A 19942-nucleotide genomic window follows, 5' to 3' on the forward strand; every position below is an offset into this window, starting at 1 on the left:
TTTTTACAATTTTCAGATTTTTAATGACCAAAGTCATTGATTAATTTTTAAGCCACCAAGCTGAAATGCAATACCGAAGTCCGGGCTTCGTCGGAGATTACTTGACCAAAATTTCAACCAATTTGGTTGAAAAATGAGAGCGTGACAGTGCCGCCTCAACTTTCACGAAAAGCCGGATATGACGTCATCAAAGACATTTATCAAAAAAATGAAAAAAACGTCTGAGGATATCATACCCAGGAACTCTCATGTCAAATTTCATAAAGATCGGTCCAGTAGTTTAGTCTGAATCGCTCTACACACACACACACACAGACAGACAGACAGACAGACACACATACACCACGACCCTCGTCTCGATTCCCCCCTCTATGTTAAAACATTTAGTCAAAACTTGACTAAATGTAAAAAGGTCCCCTTCTTCTCCCAGTGGTGCACTCTGTGCCAACAAAAGGGTTAAAACCATAGACAGTGACTTTGACTCTGTGACACACATTACACACAGTACATGAGCGAAGCAACACGAGGCAAGGGGGGGTAAGATTCCCGGTAAAAAAAAAACGCTCACTGTGCGGAAACAGACGGTCACATCAAGCAAACAATATGCCAAAACAAGTGCAAAAAAACGGGTTGAAACCAAAGACTTTGACTCTGTGACATCACACATTGCAACAAAAGACAGGGTGGTCAAGATTCCCGGTCAAAAAAAGGTCAAGACCGCAAGCACACAGAAGAAAGGCAAGGGGGTCAAGAGGGACAAGTGCAGGAAGTACACAAAGGTCATCACCATGATAGACCAGTCGTCATCAGACCTAGAGTGAAAGTGATCGTAAGCCGATTGCTAGCCAGAGTGCTTACGGGCACTCAAAGCCAGCCTGTGGTGGTTGTCGTTGCGAGTAGCAGCAGAGGGTAGATTTGACTGATCCTTTAGTGTTTTTTGGGTTTTTATATATTTTGGATTTGACTGATCCTTTAGTGTTTATTGGGTTTGTATATATTTTGGATTTCTTGGATTTGTCAATATTGTGGCTGTTGGATTTGACTGATCCTTTAGTGTTTTTTGGGTTTGTAGATATTTTGGATTTGATTGATCCTTTAGTGTTTTTTGGGTTTGTACATATTTTGGATTTCTTGGATTTGTCAATATTGTGGCTGTTGGATTTGACTGATCCTTTAGTGTTTTTTTGCATGTATTATGTACTCTGATCACTTATTACTATATATTGGAACGGTGATAGGGACAAGTTGTAAGCCATACTTGTATGGTCTTATGCAGAGTCACATATGTGATATATATATATATCGTATACGACTAATCAACGTCCATCCTTTTGAACTACACAATAAACAGTATCAGTCTCTCAGTCTCTCAGTCTCTCTCTGTGATCTCAATGTGTCAACTCCATATTTTACACTTTGGATTTAAGCCTTATCACTTACCTGGGCATGAAAGTCAAGTGTTCAGTATTACAACTTGATAATCTGAATCGATAACTACGAAAATTGTTGGAGCTCCAAATGTTCGAAAAGTTCGTTTTTATCATGTTCCATGTCGCTACATTTCACTACATTTTGCTACATTTCGCTTGATTTCACTACATTTCGCTAACTACCGCTTCAGAGTTGAGCTTGCCTTCAGAGTTATCTTTCTTCTTCTTGCCCTGGACAGCACTTGATCTCTTTCTTCTTCTTGCCCGGCGGGACAGCACTTGATCGACGTTCTATTCACTGTTTCAATGTGGTACAAGATTGCAGAACTTTGTTGATTGAGAAAAAACCCTGCTTTTACTGCTGTGAGAACGAAGTGCAACTGTTTCAACATGGACCCATACGGATATCTTGCGGTATGTTATACTGATTTCAATGCTTACACTGAAAGTTTGATACCTGAACTTGCAGCTAGAGGGAGGACGTCAGCCGGCTTCGTTTATCCCACACAAACTTAATACTGACTATTCCCCTCCCGTACAAACTGCTGCTGGTCGAACTTTGGAACAGCTAAAGTTCAAGATTACCTGGGTGGATCATGTATTGCCCCCTTGGATTTTAATTTGTGATGAAAAATAAGATAAAAAAGAGTTCTGTACTGCTTGAAATTGGCGGGGAAACATTCAGTCTAAAGTTAATTTTGGCTGACGCCTGGCTGACGTCCTCCCCATATAGCTGCATGTCTGATACATCAAATGATGCACGATAATTTGGACACGCCAGTAAATATACAGCCTATACTCATGTGACATTGCTCGGTGCGTTTTTGGATAAATCGAATTTGGGTGATAGGCTTAGTCACATACATGTCACATGAGTATTGGGTGCTGTATTTACTGGCGTGTTAATTGGGGAAGAAACATATTATATATATCCCCCTCCTCTCACTACCCATCAAAAGGGAGTGTGGGTTATGTTTTATCATTGTAAATTGTTAATTCATAGCTCAGAATCCACTACAATTTAAGCCTCCAATTTTGCAGAACCTACTCTTGTAGGCATAACAAGTCATTTTAGATACCTTTGAAGTTTTGGAATGATCTGTACAGATGTGTTTTATTTACATGGGTTTTAGAAGGAAGAAATCGGCACAGCGATGTTTTCGAAGAGAGCAAGGCAACTCTGTCGATACTACTTATGCATTTGCTCGTCATTTTTGTTGATCAAATCACCAAATTAATTAATTATGCTTGAATTTGGAGCTCAATCCCTCAATTGATTTCATGATAAATTCTCTTTGGTTTGATTAAAAGGACTTACATACATGTATCAAGAATAAGTCAATACTGCCACTGGATTGTGAGCTATGAATTTGAATTACAACGCCTAAGTTCAATATTACGGAAGTCTGATCCTAGTTCTTGTAAGGCCAAAAAAAAAATAGGTCTGTTTACGGTAACCCGACCGACCCTATTTTTTTCGCGGGACCCTAGACTTTTTTTTGGGGCATTTGGGGAAAAAAAAAAAATAATCTTGGTTTTTTTGCAAAATAACGTAAAAATATGGTTTTTTTGAGAAAAAAAAAACAACAAAAAATCCCGACCTACCGACCCTATTTTTTTGGCCTATGTTACCGTAAACAGACCTATTTTTTTTTGGCCTAACACTGATTCACACATGTACAAAGTTCCCTGAAAACAGAGTATGCATGCATCAATCTTTTTGAGATTCACATTTGTTGTCCAGGCAAAATGAATGTATACATACTAACATAGTGATGTACAAACTATACAACATGCACAGAGAAAACAGCGAGTTACTGAGTTATAGAAGTATTTTTTCTTTATTCTTTATAATAAATAAAAAAGCATACTTGAAACGAAGTTACAGTTAAACTGACACTTTGTACAGGCAAATCTCTTAATCTGACTATTATCCTCATTGCATTTCTATCTTGTGTACTGTCTAACTTCGAATTTCTGGTATTTGCAATTGCACTGATTGGAAACAAAATTGGCACTGGCTGATTGATACATGTTCTACTTTTACTTTTAGTCTCAAAGTCAGAGTTCATTAAGAAAGAGAATTATTCCTCGAATATATAGATAGATGGTTAAGAAATACACATGTATGTAAAAATTGTAATTGACATGAATACTACAGACTTGTCACTGTTGACTAGTTTCTGGACGAGGATTTGTACTTCTGTAGAAATAAATGATCTATCTATAAAGGGTATAAAGCCACCCTCCGGTGTGTGGTTTACGCACGCTAAGTAGCAATTATGCAAGAGATCTGTAAGTTTCAATGAAATGTTGTTGAATGCTATTGTGAGGGTGTCCCATAAGGCTTTTAGTGAAAGATGTCATCGTTCTGTAAACATCTTCAGGGCCTAGCATTGTAAGCCGTTCGGCTTACTTTACGCCGAAATAACATCTCCAGTACGCGGAACTCGATTTGGTGTACGCCGAAATGCAAAAACCTGTTATTCCCAAACGGTAAACCCAAACAGTCCCAGCTTTCGTTTTGTGCGCTGTTCGGTTCAATTCTCAATCGGTTTGACAGTTTGCTTGAGCACACACTTCCTCTGGCATCGCGCGAGCTTGCTTTGTGCCGGTGTTTTGTGACTCTAGACTTGAAATAATGTCTCGAAGCGACATTGTTGAACGTGGTCAGCCATTCAGTGACAAAGAATCCAGGTATCCTGGAAGTGGGAAGTGCGCTTTCAGGCCAAATGACACAAGATTGTCAGTTTTCTTGTTTTCTGTCTGTGTTTTGCTTGTTGGTGAAGGCATAATTTAGTTGCTCAATCTTCTTTGGGGGTTGTCATTTTAGGTAAAAAATCGCAAAAAAATCTTCAAATTTTCTATTTTCAGAGTTTTTTTTTCTATTTCACCACTATTTATATTTCTTCTTTTTTTTCCCCCACCAGGGGCCAGACCCCCGCCTTTGTAAGCTGAACTCACTTTTTCCAATGCTAGGCCCTGCATCTTGTGAGCAGTGATGGCGCTAGTACTTTTTTCAAACCAGTACGCAAACTTTCATGATGCAAACTGTCCAGAAAAAAACGGTAGGCAGGTCACGGGAACCAGTAAGAATCCAACTCAGAGTACTGTTTGGCGGGGATGTAGCTCAGTCGGTAGCGCGCTGGATTTGTAGGCCGCTGTCAGCGTGAGTTCGTCCCCACGTTCGGCGAGAGATTTATTTCTCAGTCAACTTTGTGTGCAGACTCTCCTCGGTGTCCGAACACCCCCCGTGTGTACACGCAAGCACAAGACCAAGTGCGCACGAAAAAGATCCTGTAATCCATGTCAGAGTTCGGTGGGTTATGGAAACACGAAAATACCCAGCATGCTTCCTCCGAAAACGGCGTATGGCTGCCTAAATGGCGGGGTAAAAAACGGTCATACACGTAAAATTCCACTCGTGCAAAACATACGAGTGTACGTGGGAGTTTCAGCCCACGAACGCAGAAGAAGAAGAAAGAAGAGTACTGTTTATAATGTTTTACCAGCAAAAAAACCCGGTAGGCGGTAGTTCTAAAAATCAACCGGTAGGTCATACCGGCAGCCAATTTTGTTCCGGTATTTTCTCGTTTCAACTGGTAAAATACCGGTAACGCCAATACTATGTGAGGCGGAGTGGGTCTTTAATGAAGGCAATCACCACATCTGTTTTGACAGGATGAGGGATCGGTGGACCTGAAAGAAGGCATCGACCTGCAGGACCTGAGGGATCCCAACAAAGGGGCCGACTTTGAGATTGACATAAGCAGCGTCAAACCAGGTTAGCGTTGTGTGTGTTAGGCAAAATAAAAAAAATAGTCTGTTTACGGTATCCCGACCGACCCTATTTTTTCGCGCGACCCTAGACTTTTTGGGGGCATTTGGGGGAAGAAAAAAAGTCTTTGTTTTTTTGCAAAATAACTTAAAAATATGGTTTTTGGGAGAGAAAAAAAATTTATAAAAATCCCGACCTACCAACCCTATTTTTTTTGCCTATGTTACCGTAAACAGACTATTTTTGTTTTGGCCTTATATATAATATAAATTCCTTCTGTTCCTGACTCACAGCTCATTAATCAAAGGCATTCCAATGGATATGAGGCTGTGCCAAAAGGTGCTCTGTCAGAGGGGGACATTTTATAAGAAAATAAAAGTAACAGTATCATTTCAACACTTACACAATGTGAAAGAATAGTCATTTGGACATACAATTCCAGTCTTGAAAAGATAACTCAGTAAAGCGACTTTGAGAAAATGATGTGTAATCGTAATTTTTGGGAACCTGTCGGATGTAACAATGGACATGAAAGACAAGTAAAATTAGTTGTAAACCTATATCATTTGAGCAAATTTTTACTTTTTATTTTATTTTTTTCATTTATATAACCATGTAGCAGGTGTTTAAACTAAAATGTACTGATTGCTGATAGAAACTGAACACAATATAGTGCAATGATGATGTCATGTGTTGCATCCGACAGATAGCAATTACTAGCAGTTTGAATTCAAGAACAGCAAAGCACAGTTTTGATCAAAAACCAAGTTTATTCATTTGGTGAAGTCCTTTCATTGCTGTCAGAAACAATAACATTGATCATGCCTGGAGAAAAGATTGCCAGCCATACCATTCATCTGTCGGAGGTAACATATTTTTAGAATGGACACAAATGATGATGTCATGTGTTGCATCCGACAGTAATGGTGGGAATCGCAAACTTAGCCCGTTTGTGGAAAGAAAGGGACATTTTGATCCGTTTTTAGCTCATATCGTGCTGACTGATGAAGGCCAGAGCCAAACGTTCCCACATGACACGAGCGAAGCCGTGTCAAAGTTTCGGTTGACAGTTTGATATCTGTGTCAGGAGTTTCGATCGACGCCTGACTTAACACTTTTGAGGCAGTCTTTGTTATTTTTGAGTTTGTTTCCTGCATATGATAGCCGTGTAAACTGTTTAACACGGTTCCAAAGGTTATTTTAGGTTTCGAACTTTCACTCAGTATTTTTTGTTTTTCGGGTTGAACTTTCTGTTGACCGCAACTTACAAGAAAAAGCTGACATGGAACTGATACTTACCGCTGCGTGTTATCGACGCCATCTTGGAGGGAAAAGTGCGCGAAAGGCATTGTGGGAAGGAATGTCTTTTTACTGCGATGCGACAAACATCCGGTAGAAGTAAAATCGCGGCCAGAATTATTAAATGTTCGATCGAAACACTCTGACATGACGAAGTTACTCCGTAAAAAACATGCCTGATATAAAATATATACAACAATCAGTGCTGTTTTCACCGTTGCTAAACGTCAAACTAAGATTGCAGCACTTGTTTCTGTGTTCTTCTAGAGAGATTTCTGGAGCAAATCACTGCCGTCAACCTTTTCTGCTGGTGTGACATCTGACATGATAGGTTACGATCGTAACAGCTTTTAAACAAAACGTTTTTCACACATTTCGGGAAGAATTTTGTTCTGCTTTTTACATTGATTAAAAAGCTGAATCTCTCCTCTTTCACCCATCTACAAAAAAATGACTCTCAACTTGAAAGATAAAAAACAAAAAATCGTTGTTTGTGGGTCCCCTAAAATGTCCCCACTTCCGGATCAACATTCGGACCTGGATCTTGTAATTATTTTGTATTTTAACCCTTTCAAAGGCCAACATGCACCTTAATGTTGTGCATGTTGTATCTTTGATATACTTTTAAGCTAAGTGAGGCTAAATCAGGAAAAATGTATGATTACAAAACAAAATATCAATGTGCAAATTTGACAGGGGTCTCCCAGAGCACCTTTTGGCACAGCCTCATATATCATCATACGTTTCAAGATCTCGTCCATGTTAAAGGTTAAACATGAAATCTTAATGAAAATGTGGTAAAACTAAGTACATTTTAACGGACTTCATTAGCTTGAAACCAGGTATGTGCTGAATCCCTTGGATTCATGACTCGCTCAGTCGCTGCTGATGGATAAATGTCATTCAAGTGGACATCATCATAGATTACATGATCTCCATACCAAGGCTGAAAATTAAATGAAAATCTGCTTAAACCAAAAGTTGGGAAGAAAATCAAAATGGGTAATTTCAATGGACTTCAGCAGCTTGAAAGTGAAACAAGGTAAGCGCTGAATTCCTTAGATTCCTGACTCGCAGCTCATGGATAAATCATTAAATGTCATCCGAGTAACGTATATTTCAACATCTCATCCATTCTAATTTAAAGGCTTAAGCTGAAAATTAAATGATAACCTGGTAAAACCAAAAGTTTGGAGGAAAACAAAAATGAGTATCCTGTATAAATTCCTTGGATTCCTGACTGGCAATAGTCATAAATTTCAAGACCTCATTAATTTTGTATTCTGAATCTGAAAATTGGATAATAATCTGGTACGTGTAAAACCAAAAGTTTGGAGGAAAATGAAAAGGTGCTGAATTCTTTGGATTCCTGACTCGCAGCTTGTTGATAAATGTCTTTAAGTGGATAAGTCTGACACAAGCAACAAATACTTCCCCGGGGAGGAGGTGTACCATAATCTCCTGAAAGTGGACCCCGAGGTGGGGGATACGTGCGATCGCGAGGGACTGGAGACGTTTGAGGTACTGGAGCGCCGCATGGAGGACGTGACGGAGAACAAGGACGGCGGTGTCTTGAAGATGGTGCTGGAGGCTGGCACCGGCTCCGTGGCACCGCAAGGTGCTCTGGTCAGAGGTGAGTCGTATGTGGTGTTCTACGTTCTCGGACCTTCTTTATACCCCATAAGTGGGGGGAGGGGGTGTTAGGTTCACTTTATCTGTCTGTTAGTTAACTCTTTTTTGTTGTTGATTGGCATCACAAATAAGTGTAAGCGTCGTATGCAGGACCAGTGTTCTAATAGAGAGTAAAAGTCTTTCAAGAACGAGACCACCTCAGAAAACACAAAACAGAACAAACAAGAAACAACAACAAAACAGCCAACAGAAGAAAACTAACTAAGATATTAAAGAACAAAACGACATCAACAACAAAACAATTTAAGTCTTTACTTAAATTTGGTTATGACCTGGTTCAGCTGAGACCTCCGTAAGACAATCGGAAAAGCTAATTTGGTCGCTTTTCTGTAGAAAGTCAAACCTACGATAATTCAAGGGAGTTAAACCTCCCAACTTCCTTTTCCGTCTTGAACGCAGCGCGAGAAGACGTGTTTTTCGCGGACGAAAATTATACAAGAAAAAAACAAAACGACATCAACAACAAATGTTGAAATGAATACACTTTCAACAAGAAAAAAACAAAACGACATCAACAACAAATGTTGAAATGAATACACTTTCAACAAGAAAAAAACAAAACAACCCAAGGAGGTAAAAACAAACGTGAATAAAGAAAACAACGGCTGTTGGTAAGCTGGACTAGCAATACATCATTTCATGATCTGTCACGGCAAGGTTGTGTCAACCGCAACACGGTGGCCTAGTGGTAAGGTGTCCGCCCAGTGAGCGGGAGGTCGTGGGTTCGAACCCCGGCCGGGTCATACCTAAGACTTTAAAATTGGCAATCTAGTGGCTGCTCTGCCTGGCGTCTGGCATTATGGGGTTAGTGCTAGGACTGGTTGATATCACCCTTCGGGGTGGACTGGGCGTTAAGCAAACAAACAAACAAAGGTTGTGTCAGTGTATTCAGAAAAACTGTGGCTTAAAACATGAATAAAAACAGCAATATTCCAATGTAGCTCATGTGAAATTCACTGTCTCACCGCGTGAACTGAATCTCAAGTGTTTTCTTTCAGTATGATGCAGTCAATAGAATAATACTTTTATAGCTCAAAAGAGAAATTACATTGTGGCTGAATAAACATACAATAACATCAATACAAACAACAATCACACACACACACACACACACACACACACTTCCATGGGGCCAATTCTGAAGTGTGCCATCAAAATGTGAGACTTTCATTTGATTGTTCAGTCTGGGACCTGTGATTTTGCTGTTCTTTTCAGTGCACTACAATGCCTACAAAGAACTGGATGACGAACCGTTCGACTCCACAAGGCTACGACATGAAATTGAAAAGTTCCGCCTGGGCATAGGTTTGTTGCCTTGCTAGTTGTGTATTGTCTTGATTCCTATACCTTGATTTGAGTCTGTGTCCACATTAAAATGTTCTTTTTAAGATTTTGTTTTTGAGTCACTTGAGAAAAAGTGACTCTATGTAATCGGTCAGTGTTAGTCTGTCCGGCCGGCCGGCCATTCGGCCGTCCGTCCGTAGACACCACCTTAACGTTGGACTTTTCTCGGAAACTATCAAAGCGATCGGGCTCATATTTTGTTTAGTCGTGACCTCCAATGACCTCTACACTTTAACGATGGTTTCGTTGACCTTTGACCTTTTTCAAGGTCACAGGTCAGCGTCAAAGGAAAAATTAGACATTTTATATCTTTGACAAAGTTCATCGGATGTGATTGAAACTTTGTAGGATTATTCTTTACATCAAAGTATTTACATCTGTAGCCTTTTACGAACGTTATCAGAAAAACAAGGGAGATAACTAGCCTTTTCTGTTCGGCAACACACAACTTAACGTTGGGCTTTTCTCGGAAACTATAAAAGTGACCGGGCTCAAATTTTATGTGAACGTGACTCATTGTGTTGTGAATAGCAATTTCTTCCTGTCCATCTGATGCCTCATATAATATTCAGAACTGCGAAAGTGACTCGATCGAGCGTTTGCTCTTCTTGTTATTTCAGTGTTTTGAAGAGGATTTGTATGATTGTATTTCATAATTTAGTGGAAAATTGAAGGAAAAAATTCGGAGCATTGGTCCAATTCCTGGAAGAAATGTATTTCACTTCTCAGACGTAATTTACAATTTTAACTTTTTACCCAAATGGGACTCGTGTAGTGATGTACACATACTGATCAAAAGAGGGATTAAATGTTATCTTGACTTTTCCCGGGTAAACGTAAAATCCCTAATAGAACATTAATGCTCAGTATTAATTTACTGTTTTCCCAAGGTAATGCACTAAATTTTCCCAAGCTCTTTTTGTTGTTGTCACCAGATGGCACTGTGGCAGGACTTCACGTTGCTGTGGCGACCATGAAGAAGGGAGAGCGCTCTCGCTTCATCTTCAAGCCGAACTATTACTACGGGGAGCTTGGCTGCCCTCCACGCATCCCGCCCAACTGCGCAGGTTGTTGGTTGCTCTCTTGTCAAGGTTTTGTCTTAGGCTGAGAATAATAATTCAATCGTTCCAATTTCTTGACTGACCCCTTTTGTTTTTTACGGACCCTAGAACTCACCCTTTCACACACCAAAAAATAACAAAACAATGAAAAAGGACAATTAAATTACATTCTTATCCCAACTCACATACAGCAATTTACTCCAGTTTAGTGCTAGGACGCTGAATAGCATCGCCTTGGTAACAAGGGGAGGTCACCCTAAAAAAGAGCTACCTTGACCCCTTAACATGACAAAGTCACGCGTGACTTCCTGACCTTGCCGCCATCTTTGAATCATTCACTCTCCAGCGATCTGTGTCTACAGACGTGTTTTGATTTTGCTCCGGCTTTCAGCCGGTTTGTCTGACTTCTGCCTTTGTCAGACCCTGCCTTGGTACTTGCACACGGTCCCTCTGCTCCTACTGTGTGTTTGGGTGAGCTTTTTTGTCGTTTGTTATCGTTTTGTGACTTAGGTTTGGTCGAATACTTAGCTTTGTTTACATTTTTTCCGTTCGCCATGTCGGATAAGGAAAGAATAAAAATGCTAAGTCGGTGGCCGAGCCTTCTCCCACAAAGAAGCCTTCTCGTAAGTCGTAGAGTTCGGCATGTTAAGCTTTGATTAAAGTCACAGATCCTTGACTAAATCCTCGTTTGATGTGCGATAGACTTACCTTATTCTCCGGCTATGCCTAGTTTGCCTTCAGCTGCTTCACCGGTCTTGTCCGGTTCAGGCCCTGTTAGCGAGAAGCAGGATGTTTATGCTATTTTGCACTCCTTGAGTGCTTAGATATCCTCTCTTTCAGCCGAGTTTTCGTCTACCAAGGCTGAGATGTGTCTTTGCCTTCCGGTGTGGGAGGTGTGCGTTCCCTTGCCAGGGTGTGTGTCCGCCTTCCTCCACTTTTACGTCCGCCGACGTTCACGCCTCGTTTGAGGGCAGCCGTGGTGTTTCCCTGCTGCGTTCCCAGGCCTCTTGGACTGACGACGATCAAGGTATTTATACTTCGCCAGTAACCGGGTTCTCCGGCCAAAACGAAGTGCGTGTTTGGAGAGAGTAGCCACACCGGTTCGTGTGCGCGAAAGCTTAGGCCCTAGGTCTACGTCGTTCCGATTGAGTGAACGTCTAGATCGAGGGAAAAGCCCAGACACGCGTTCGGTCTCTGACCGAACAGGGGAAGTGCGTCCTCCGACACTCCCTAGAGGAGCGGTTGGTGCGGCAGCACAGCTTTCCCCGCTTCCGCCTTTCAGGCAGGAAGCAGTCCCTAGGGACGTACCGCTTGGGTATAAAATCCCTCGTGGGCGTCTCTTCCGGGCGACACTTCGTCGGACTATGGTAGTCACGGCGGAAGTGTCTTGCCTGACTTCACGGAAGTGAGGGACTATGAGTCGGATTTTGGCACTTCCGTCCAGGGTGACGAAGATGTCAACTTCCGCATACCGACTAAGCTTCCGCAAGCTCTGGCTTTAGCGGAGGAAGTGGCTTCACGGTATTTTGAGGAGGGGGTGTCATTCCCCGCTTCCGCCCTCTGGGCAGGAAAGCAGTCCCTAGGGACACACTGCTTGGGTATCGCATCCCTCGTGTGTCGTCTCTTCTGGGTTACGCTTCGCCTGACTATTGTAGTCAGGGCGGAAGTTCGTTGCCTTGTTGCACGGATGTGCGGGATTATGAGTCGGATTTTGGTGCTTCTGTTCAGGTTGACGAAGATGCCAACTTCCGTGTACTGGTTGAACTTCCGCTAGCACTGGCTTTGGCGGCGGAAGTTACTTCACGGTAGTTCGAGGAGTGTGCGGCAACACTTGTAGGTTTGTTGCCCAACCTCCTTCCGCTTTGGGGGATTCCCGTTCTGCGAAGGACTGGTAACAGCAGTTCCGTTTTCGGAAATTCCCGTTTTCGGAAATTCCCGTTGGTAGCGTTTGAGCTGTCTATGCTACTGACTACTGGGCAGTATGGCGGTGCGTTTCACGCTGTACCGTGGTTAACAGCACAAGGTCTGGCTCCTGATTCAGCGCAGCCTTACCGTGCTTCTTTGTTTTTAGCCTCAGCTTTGCCTGCTGGTTTGGCTAAGAGGTTTACACTGCTGCATATTTCAGTCAATTTGATTGGCTCGTTTGCCTTGCCTCGTTTCACTTTTCCGGAACTTGCAGTCCTTAGGCAAGATGATACAGCAGAGACAGAGTAGTCCCGTTTTCGGAGAATTCTCTTTTGTCTTTGGAGTAACTGGCTTACGTTTGCTTGAGTTATCGTCTCTCTCTGAGACTTTGCAGAGATCTCTGGCGAGATTGATCGCGTCGTCATTAGACCCATTCAGGTTTCGTGACGATGCGGTAGAGAAAGTTGTCACTATTCTGGTAGGGAAGACGGCTACAGTAGAACAGTATGTTATACTGAGTCCTCTTTCTTGTCTCTGGGGGAATAAGCACATGATCTTTTCAAGTTATCCTCTGTTTAGGAAACTTTGCAAGATTTTTTTTTTTATAGAGCTCTATCTTCTCTGCTCTTGTTAACTTCGAGTTTCGTCGTGACGCACGGGAGAAGGATGTCATGTCGCTTCTAGCTGCTTTGGCTAAAGTCTTTTGAACAGCGGAGCCTCCCAGCGCTTTTCTTGGCACATTGCTTGGCTCAGGTTGCAAACAAGAGGCGGATCTACTCCGCTCTTTGCTTTTTGTGGTCCATCTTCTGGGAGAAGCTGTGATCTGCGTCGGCTGGCCACATTTGGCCTTTATTTAGGCAAGATGCGGAGCTAAGCAAACACACATTGGGTTAAACCCTCTGCCTTAGGCAGCTTCGCGGTATGTACGCCCATCTTTGGTGCGGCATACCTCTTATTTTTCACCTTCTAGGGTGAAGTTGCTAAGGCCTCAATTTTTGTTTTTTGCCTCTGTGGTGAAAAACAAGGCAAGCTGTTAAAACTTTCTCAGCTTTTACGGCTTACAGAATTGCGCTTTCTCATCAGGGTCATAAGCTTTGGTTTCTGACAAGTCGCCAGAACATGTCCAAATTATGGGCTCACATTCTGACTAAATTTTTAGGCTCACTGAGCCATTGCTCGTAACCTCTCAGTCGGAACTTTTCCGGCTAAGCCTACCTCTTGAGGCAGTGGCTTCTGTCAGCGACTTTCGCTGCGCAGCACAAAGGACTCGCAGGAATTCCTTAGTTTCAGCTTTTCTTTCTAAGAGGTTACGGAAAGAACTAATCACCATCATGTGGCTAAGCCTAGGTTTGGCACAGACGTTTTTAGCATTGGGGTTGTTTTTCTTCCACACGCAAAGACATACACCGTCGTTTGGCGGGTACGCCCTTCACAGAGAAGGGTGGACAGGTTGCAAAGTCTGTTTCGTACTCTGTCCTTGATAAAGAGAGCGGCTGTTCGTGTTCTGACCTCTCTTTTTGGCCAAATGGAATCGATGGCCACTCTTGTGCCCTTAGGCAGAGTCCACAAGCGGCCATTTCAGGCTGCCCTGAGTTCGCTGTGGAAGCCTTCTCTTCAGGGCTGGGAGACAGTAGTCTCTCTTGAAAGCTGGTGTCGGCACACAACGAGGCAGTGGCTGCTCCCTGGGATTTCACAGGGAGTGCCAATTTCGTTTGCCCCCCCCCGGACGAGTTTCTGTTCACAGACGCGTCTATGGAGGGCTGGGGTGCCTATCTTTCTGTTCACACTGCGTCAGGTCTGTGGAACGAGACGCAGAGTGGGGGGCACATTAATGCCCTAGAGTTAGAGGCTGTTTTCCTGGGACTCCAATCGTTTCTGTCTATGGTCAGGAACGAATAAATTGGGGTTCGCACAGACAACACGACCATGTCGGCCTTTTTCAACAAACAGGGAGGCACTTTGTCTCTCGCTCTTCTGTCAGGTCAGGTCAGATTCTTGCCTGGGGCAGCCAGCACCTTATTCTGTTGTCAGCGAAGTACGTCCCAGGCATACTCAACGTTCTTGCGGACTACTTCAGTCGCCCGTAGTGTACGATGCACACGGAGTAGTCTCTGACTCATCAGGTCCTACAACGTCTGGGTGGCATTTCGGCAAGCCTACAGTCGATCTGTTTGTGACAAGATTCTCCTGCAGGCTTCAGGTCTTTATCTCCCCCTTTCCAGACCCAGAGGGGAGGGAAACAGACGCCCTCGAAGTAAACTGGTCGCGTCTGAGCCTATGCTTTCCCCCCTTTTCATCTCTTGGGAAAGGTTCTCAGGAAGGCGGAGCGGGGACAGCCTTGCTTGGTGTTGGTGGCCCCTTGGTGGCCCAGCCAACATTGGTTCCCCGTCCTCCTTCGCCTCGCAGACGGCCCTCCATTCTTTCTAGGTCGCTGCGCCGTTCTGGCTCCTCAGACGCTACTTTAGGCTTTGTCCAAAAGGCCCACAGGGAATCGACCAGCACTGTTTATGCGTCACACTGGTCAGCTTGGACAAAGTGGTGCTCGGAGAATGGAGTTACTGCTACTTCACCTCGCTCTATGCATGTAGCAAATCATCTCTCGTGTTTGGCTGCTCAGGGCTTGGCTCCTTCTTTTTTTGAGAGTCAGGCGCTCAGCCATTTCTTCTACTCTGAAGCAATTAGGGCATAGCATTAACCTGGGCAGTGTAATTGCTAGTGTTCTTAAGGGGGCAGCGATTGGTTTTACGAAGGCTAAGTCCCCTCTTCCCGCGTGGGACTTATTTTTTTGGTACTCAAGTTTCTAGCCTCTTCGGATTTCGAACCTTTAGCTTCAGCGAGCTTAGCTAACTTGACTCGTAAAGCCTTGTTCCTCGTTTTGTTAGCCTCTGCCCGTGGAGGCGGTGAGGTGCACGCTCTTTCAGGCCTGGCTAAGGATATTTCTTTTGAGAGCTATGGCTCTTTTGTTTTAAGATTTCGGCCGGAGTTCCTTGCCAAAACCAAAAACAAGGTCTGTCCTCCTCTGTTATTCGCATTCCTCCTTTAAGTAGGATTCTTGCGTCTGGTGACCCTGATATGGTCAATTGTCCTGTTTGTACTCTTACCAGCTACTTATCCCGTACCACGCCCATTAGGTCTAGGGACCAAAAACTGCTCTTCATCTCAGTTGGCACTGAAAGGAGCAAGGACTTGTCGCGGGTCACTTTGGTAAGATGGGTCTCTACGCTTATTAAACAAGCGTATGCGTGGTGGCACAGACAAGTTGGGATTGGGCATTCTGTCCTTCCTATGAAGTTGTCAAGAACTCATGAAGCCAGAGCCTGGGCTACTTCTCTGGCAGTCCTCCGCTCAGGCGTGCTGGCAGAGGTCTTAGACGCTGCCTACTGGAAATCGCAGGGCGTTTTTCATCAACTTTTACCTGCGAGATGTGGCCAGCACTCGTCATGGTGGCAGTAGCTCCCTACCAGCCTTTGTCGCTGCTGGACAAGTGGAATTTTGTTTTCCCACCTCCTTCATTAGCATTCTGCTGTATGTGAGTTGGGATAAGAATGTAATTTAATTGAAAATTTTCATCTAAATTTTAATTTGATTATATACTTACCCAACTCACATAGTTGATACCCGCCCGCCTGCCCCGCTTTTGGGGTTTTTATGGGGTTTTTTTCCTAAAAAAGAGGGAAATTTTTCTATGTTCGCTTTCGATTGAATGATTCAAAGATGGCGGCAAGGTCAGGAAGTCACGCGTGACTTTGTCATGTTAAGGGGTCAAGGTAGCTCTTTTTTAGGGTGACCTCCCCTTGTTACCAAGGCGATGCTATTCAGCGTCCTAGCACTAAACTGGAGTAAATTGCTGTATGTGAGTTGGGTAAGTATATAATCAAATTAAAATTTAGATGAAAATTTTCAAAACTCGATTCTTCAGACTTTAAAAGGAAAGTTACTTTTTTCTGACTTCCAGGGGACACAGCTTGCACGATTTCCAGCCAAGAAAAAGTATCATGTGCCTACCCGGTAGTGTAAATAGGAAAACAAAAGTTGATCAAAATAGTTGCTGACCTTTATTTTTGGAGCCTTGTCGTCAGAAACAAACGACGTATATTTTGGAGCCTAATGTCTCTTACAACCCCAATGCCACAGTTTGGCCACAATATATTTCAGCAGTGATGACTCGCACTTGATTTCCTGGTCAAAGGAAAGAATAACTCTTTAGCTATGATTTATAGAAAAAAGTCTTTTAGGTCGCTGGTTCAATAGATATAAGCTCCTGAAGATCGAAACTAAGAATGTGTGGGACTGGTAGTTCAGCAGTCCCTGTAAATTATTATAAACTGATATGTTATGTGTGAATTAGTATACCTTTTAAGACCGAAAAAAAAATCTGTCTCAGACAATCAAGTCTTAAGAAGGAAGGAGTCTTCTTCTTCTTCTTCTTCTGCGTTCGTGGGCTGAAACTCCCACGTACACTCGTGTTTTTTGCACGAGTGGAATTTTACGTGTATGACCGTTTTTTACCCCGCCATTTAGGCAGCCATATGCCGTTTTCGGAGGAAGCATGCTGGGTATTTTCGTGTTTCTATAACCCACCGAACTCGGACATGGATTACAGGATCTTTTTCGTGCGCACTTGGTCTTGTGCTTGCGTGTACACACGGGGGTGTTCGGACACCGAGGAGAGAGTCTGCACACAAAGTTGACTCAGAAATAAATCTCTCGCCGGACGTGGGGACGAACTCACGCTGGCAGCGGCCAACTGGATACAAATCCAGCGCGCTACTGACTGAGCTACATCCCCGCCGGAGGGAGTCTTAACATGGGAGTAAATTTAGTGGGATTATGAACAGAAAACGGGGTCTTATAAGGAAGCGAATCTAATCGAGTCTAGTCTAGTCTAGTCTAGTCTAGTCTAGTCTAGTCTAGTCTAGTCTAGTCTAGTCTAGTCTAGTCTAGTCTAGTCTAGTCTTTCGGATGAGACGAAAAACCGATGTCCCTTCGTGTACACTACATTGGGGTGTGCACGTTAAAGATCCCACGATTGACAAAAGGGTCTTTCCTGGTAATATTGTATAGGCATAGATAAAAATGTCGACCAAAATACCCGTGTGACTTGGAATAATAGGCCGTGAAAAGTAGGATATGCGCCGAAATGGCTGCGATCTGCTGGCCGATGTGAATGCGTGATGTATTGTGTAAAAAATTCCATCTCACACGGCATAAATAAATCCCTGCGCCTTGAATATGTGCGCGATATAAATTGTATAAAATAAAATAAAAAAATAAATAAATCCCTGCGCATAGAACTGTACCAACGGAATATGCGCGATACATGTATAAGCCTCATATTGATTGATTGATTAATAATCGGATCATGTCTTATAAGGGAGTTTCTACTGTATATGTATTTATACCATCTCTGAAATCCTCTAGCTTCTCTGTTGATAAACTGTTGCTTCTGTCTGTGTGTCTGCTAGTGCTGTTTGACATTGAGCTGGTGAGCTTTGTGGAACGTGAAGGGGTCGACGACTACTACCAGATGACAGAGGTGAGTTGACGTTCATCGTGACTGGCGTGAAAGCCTAGAGGTAAGGACGTCTTGTCTTCAAGCTTGAAGGTTCAAGGTTTGAATCCCGGCTCAACCTGCTGGGTTAAGGTTGGAGATTTTTTCGATCTCCCAGGTCAAATTATGTGCAGACTGGCTTGTGCCTTATAATAATAATAATAATAAGGGTATTTATAGGGCGCAAATCCTAAAATAGTTCTAAGCGCCTTACAATCTTAAATATAATCATCTTAAAAACAGCAACAATACACAACGTAAGCGCCTTAAATCAATCTTAAGTATATTAATCCACCTTCGTGTTTACATACAAGCACAAGGCTAGTTAAATATCCACTTTAAAGATTGTGTAATCTAGGTCAGAATTCTAATAGAATAATTGTCTGCCTACAAAGGCCGCCGAAAAAAAACCACAGGCCATACACGTATGCCACTCGGGCATAGAAGCGAGTGCACATGGGAGAGGAAGTCCACCCAAACAAACAAAAGAAGAAGATTTAATTCAGTTTGACTTTGATGAAGGACATTTACCGGTCCACTATACAAATGATTGTTATTCATCAGTTTAGACATGCTTCATATTTCATCTTATGTTTTGTCTTGTTAGAAATGTCTTGGTACAAATGTCTGATGTCTGTTCTTTGCAGGGGGAAAGGAAGGGAGTGACCTTTGCTTTTGTGTGCAAGGTTTCCAAGGCGGAAAGAGAGGTAAGAAAAAAGATCCTCCCGCTCTCCACAGCACATATACGCATGATTATATACACGCACGCACGCACATGCACACACACACACAAACACACACACACATAAACACACACACACACACATAAACACATTGATAGGTATATATTTAACAAAACCTTTTTAATTCGAAAAGATCATGTGCAAATCATCATACTACAAAGTATTGCAAAAATGTTCTTGAGATGACCCCAGAATTCTTGAAGGTACACATGTATCTCCCTTCCTGTTCAAACAATCTTATACACCATCTCACTTCTCTTTACATGGAATTCCTACATTTTCCCACTTGGATACATGGCCCAAATCAACAGACTGTTTGCTTTTTTTTTACATTTAGTCAAGTTTTGACTAAATGTTTTAACGTAGAGGGGGGAATCGAGACAAGGGTGTGGTGTGTGTGTGTGTGTGTGTGTCTGTCTGTGTGTCTGTGTGTGTGTGTAGAGCGATTCAGACCAAACTACTGGACCGATCTTTATGACATTTGACATGAGAGTTCCTGGGAATGATATCCCCGGACGTTTTTTTCTTTTTTTCGATAAATACCTTTGATGACGTCATATCCGGCTTTTTGTAAAAGTTGAGGCGGCACTGTCACACCCTCATTTTTCAATCAAATTGATTGAAATTTTGGCCCAGCAATCTTCGACGAAGGCCGGTGTTCGGTATTGCATTTCAGCTTGGTGGCTTAAAAATTAATTAATGACTTTGGTCATTAAAAATCTGAAAATTGTATAAAAAAACAAAATATATATAAAACGATCCAAATTTACGTTCATCTTATTCTTCATCATTTTCTGATTCCAAAAACATATAAATATGTTATATTTGGATTAAAAACAAGCTCTGAAAATTAAAAATATAAAAATTATTATTAAAATTAAATTTCCGAAATCGTTTTAAAAACTATTTCATCTTATTCCTTGTCGGTTCCTGATTCCAAAAACATATAGATATGATATGTTTGGATTAAAAACACGCTCAGAAAGTTAAAACGAAGAGAGGTACAGTAAAGCGTGCTATGAAGCACAGCGCAACCGAGCCAAACAGGCTCGTCACTTTCACTGCCTTTTGCACTAGCGGCGGACTACGTTCAGTTTCATTCTGTGAGTTCCACAGCTTGACTAAATGTAGTAATATCG

At 42.5% G+C, this 19942-nt stretch overlaps 1 protein-coding gene across 1 annotated transcript in view; it reads left to right on the plus strand.

The window, feature by feature from the left end:
• The first annotated feature begins 1634 nt into the window (after positions 1 to 1634).
• Positions 1635 to 19942, plus strand: part of LOC138975368 (inactive peptidyl-prolyl cis-trans isomerase FKBP6-like) — a 40613-nt gene continuing 22305 nt past the window's right edge. The window contains exons 1-7 of the mRNA XM_070348030.1: positions 1635 to 1844; positions 5112 to 5214; positions 7910 to 8140; positions 9415 to 9504; positions 10479 to 10610; positions 17975 to 18045; positions 18708 to 18767. Coding sequence (XP_070204131.1) covers positions 1821 to 1844; positions 5112 to 5214; positions 7910 to 8140; positions 9415 to 9504; positions 10479 to 10610; positions 17975 to 18045; positions 18708 to 18767 — 711 coding nt within the window. The 5' untranslated portion in view covers positions 1635 to 1820. The remainder of the gene's footprint in view (positions 1845 to 5111; positions 5215 to 7909; positions 8141 to 9414; positions 9505 to 10478; positions 10611 to 17974; positions 18046 to 18707; positions 18768 to 19942) is intronic.

The sequence above is a fragment of the Littorina saxatilis genome, linkage group LG9, assembly GCF_037325665.1.
Source record: "Littorina saxatilis isolate snail1 linkage group LG9, US_GU_Lsax_2.0, whole genome shotgun sequence".
Lineage (NCBI taxonomy): Eukaryota > Metazoa > Mollusca > Gastropoda > Littorinimorpha > Littorinidae > Littorina > Littorina saxatilis.